The sequence below is a fragment of the Chaetura pelagica genome, unplaced genomic scaffold (genome assembly GCF_000747805.2).
Source record: "Chaetura pelagica isolate M959 unplaced genomic scaffold, ChaPel_1.0 scaffold652, whole genome shotgun sequence".
Classification (NCBI taxonomy): Eukaryota; Metazoa; Chordata; class Aves; order Apodiformes; family Apodidae; genus Chaetura; species Chaetura pelagica.
The window spans coordinates 538,106-539,830 of NW_009952476.1; the positions used below are offsets into that span (position 1 = coordinate 538,106).

At 57.3% G+C, this 1,725-nt stretch overlaps 1 protein-coding gene across 1 annotated transcript in view; it reads right to left on the reverse strand.

The window, feature by feature from the left end:
• Positions 1-317: 317 nt before the first annotated feature.
• The window catches only part of LOC104398493 (ras association domain-containing protein 1-like), a 7,867-nt gene continuing 6,459 nt past the window's right edge, over positions 318-1,725 (reverse strand). The window contains exons 7-8 of the mRNA XM_010008611.1: positions 1,556-1,719; positions 318-383 (exon numbers count right to left, since the gene is read on the reverse strand). Coding sequence (XP_010006913.1) covers positions 318-383; positions 1,556-1,719 — 230 coding nt within the window. The remainder of the gene's footprint in view (positions 384-1,555; positions 1,720-1,725) is intronic.

Here is a 1,725-nt window from a genome sequence, read left to right on the forward strand (position 1 = left end):
CACACAGCAGCTCATTCGCAGTTCCAGTTACCCATCAAACGTCGGCTAGAGGCTACAAAAGGTATTTTAGTCTTCTGACTCAAGCGAGGATGTTTGTAAGCAGTTGTTGCACAAGGTCACCAATCTCCTGCAAGGAGCACTAGCCAAGCCCAGCCTGGCCGGCTCCGTCCTGCCTCACCTCCAGGCAAGGGGAGAGCCACTGTCCCTGCCGTGCACTCAAGAGTCCTCCTGCAGTGGGAACACGAGGCAGCCTTGTCTGGAGAGTCTGGGGGCGGTGGGGCAGGGCCTCCCACCCGTGGGCAGCAACCTCCAGCAACTCACACCTCGCAGATGATCACCGGGAAATCCACGTGAATGCGAGGGTGCTCTAGTTTCACTATGCCCTGAAAGAAGAGTCAGTGGTGAGCAGAGGAGACCACCCAACAGCAGCCCCAGGAGTCACCCCATACAGACAGAGGACACCGTGTCCTCAAGGAACACGAGCCAATAAAGCTGCTGTGACACCAGGTCTGCCTGGGCAGCAGCAGGCAAAGCAAAAGCACTTTGCCCTTCGAACTCATCCCTGGAGAGCCGAGGGAGGCAGGTCTCCTGCCACACACGGAGCTCAGCAGGGCGAGAAAGGAGGGAGCTGCTCTGCCAGGCACTGCCCGTGCAGCAGCTGGTGTGTGACTGGCAGATATTGGCTGTCTGGGCTTTTCATCCGGCACCTTTCATTCACGGGATTTAAAAGAATGAAAAGAGCTCTCTGAGAGAAAGCAGCCAGGGCAGCTGGCGCACAAGAAAAGCAGCTTTCTATCCAGAGGGGAGGCTGCTGAATGCATGCTCCCTCCACGCCAGCTTCAGGCGCCGTTCCCATGCTCCGTCCAAGCCTTCTCCTGTTACAGCACCAGGAGAACCCACTGGCAGGTGGGGGATGGGGGTGGTGGGGGGAGCAGGGGCTCAGGGCCTGCTCTCTCCAGCTCAGCCCAGCTTTCCAACTGGGTAGATTTCAACCCACATCGACAAAGATTCAGTACCACAGGACAAGTCTTCCTCTGTGAGGACATCACCCCAGGGAGTGGTGCTGAATCCTTCACTCCCCTGTAACTGCCTGCTTGGCACTGAGAGGGATCCCATCCTGCCAGTGCTACTCATCCCTTGGAACACACCAATGGCTCACCCCAGGTGCTCACTAGTGCTTTACCTTTCTGCTTACTTAGGAAAGACTCCTGCAGAGCTTCTCTCCAGCCCTGGCTTTTCTCCATTTATGCCCCCAGAAGCTTCCCTATAGGTGGGCTACCCTCCTCCTGCACCAAGACCCCCCAATCAGTGTCCCTGCCTGGCTCCACCCAAGGAGACAAATCAGAGACAAAACCCTGAGCACCACCGAGGTGCAAAACACATCACTGCCAACACCAGTCACTGCAAAGCAGCTGGGTGGAATGTGCACGTGTCTTTCTTGACCAGAAGCCGCCCAGAGGGAGAAGGCCCATGCACAGCAGCTCCTGCAAAGCCAGGACTTCAGCTGTCACCATGGAACTGTGGCACTCACTCTCCCCACCCCTCCACGCGCTACCTGAGGTATCAGGTTCTTGTGGATCCTCTTCAGCTTGGCGCGCTTCCTCCCGTTCTTGGTAACGATTGTCTCCTCGTAGAACTCGTGAGCGAGATCCCCATCTTCATCATAGTACATGGAGCTGCGGAGAGGAGTGGCAGGGGGAGGTGAGAGCCCACCAACAGCTGCCG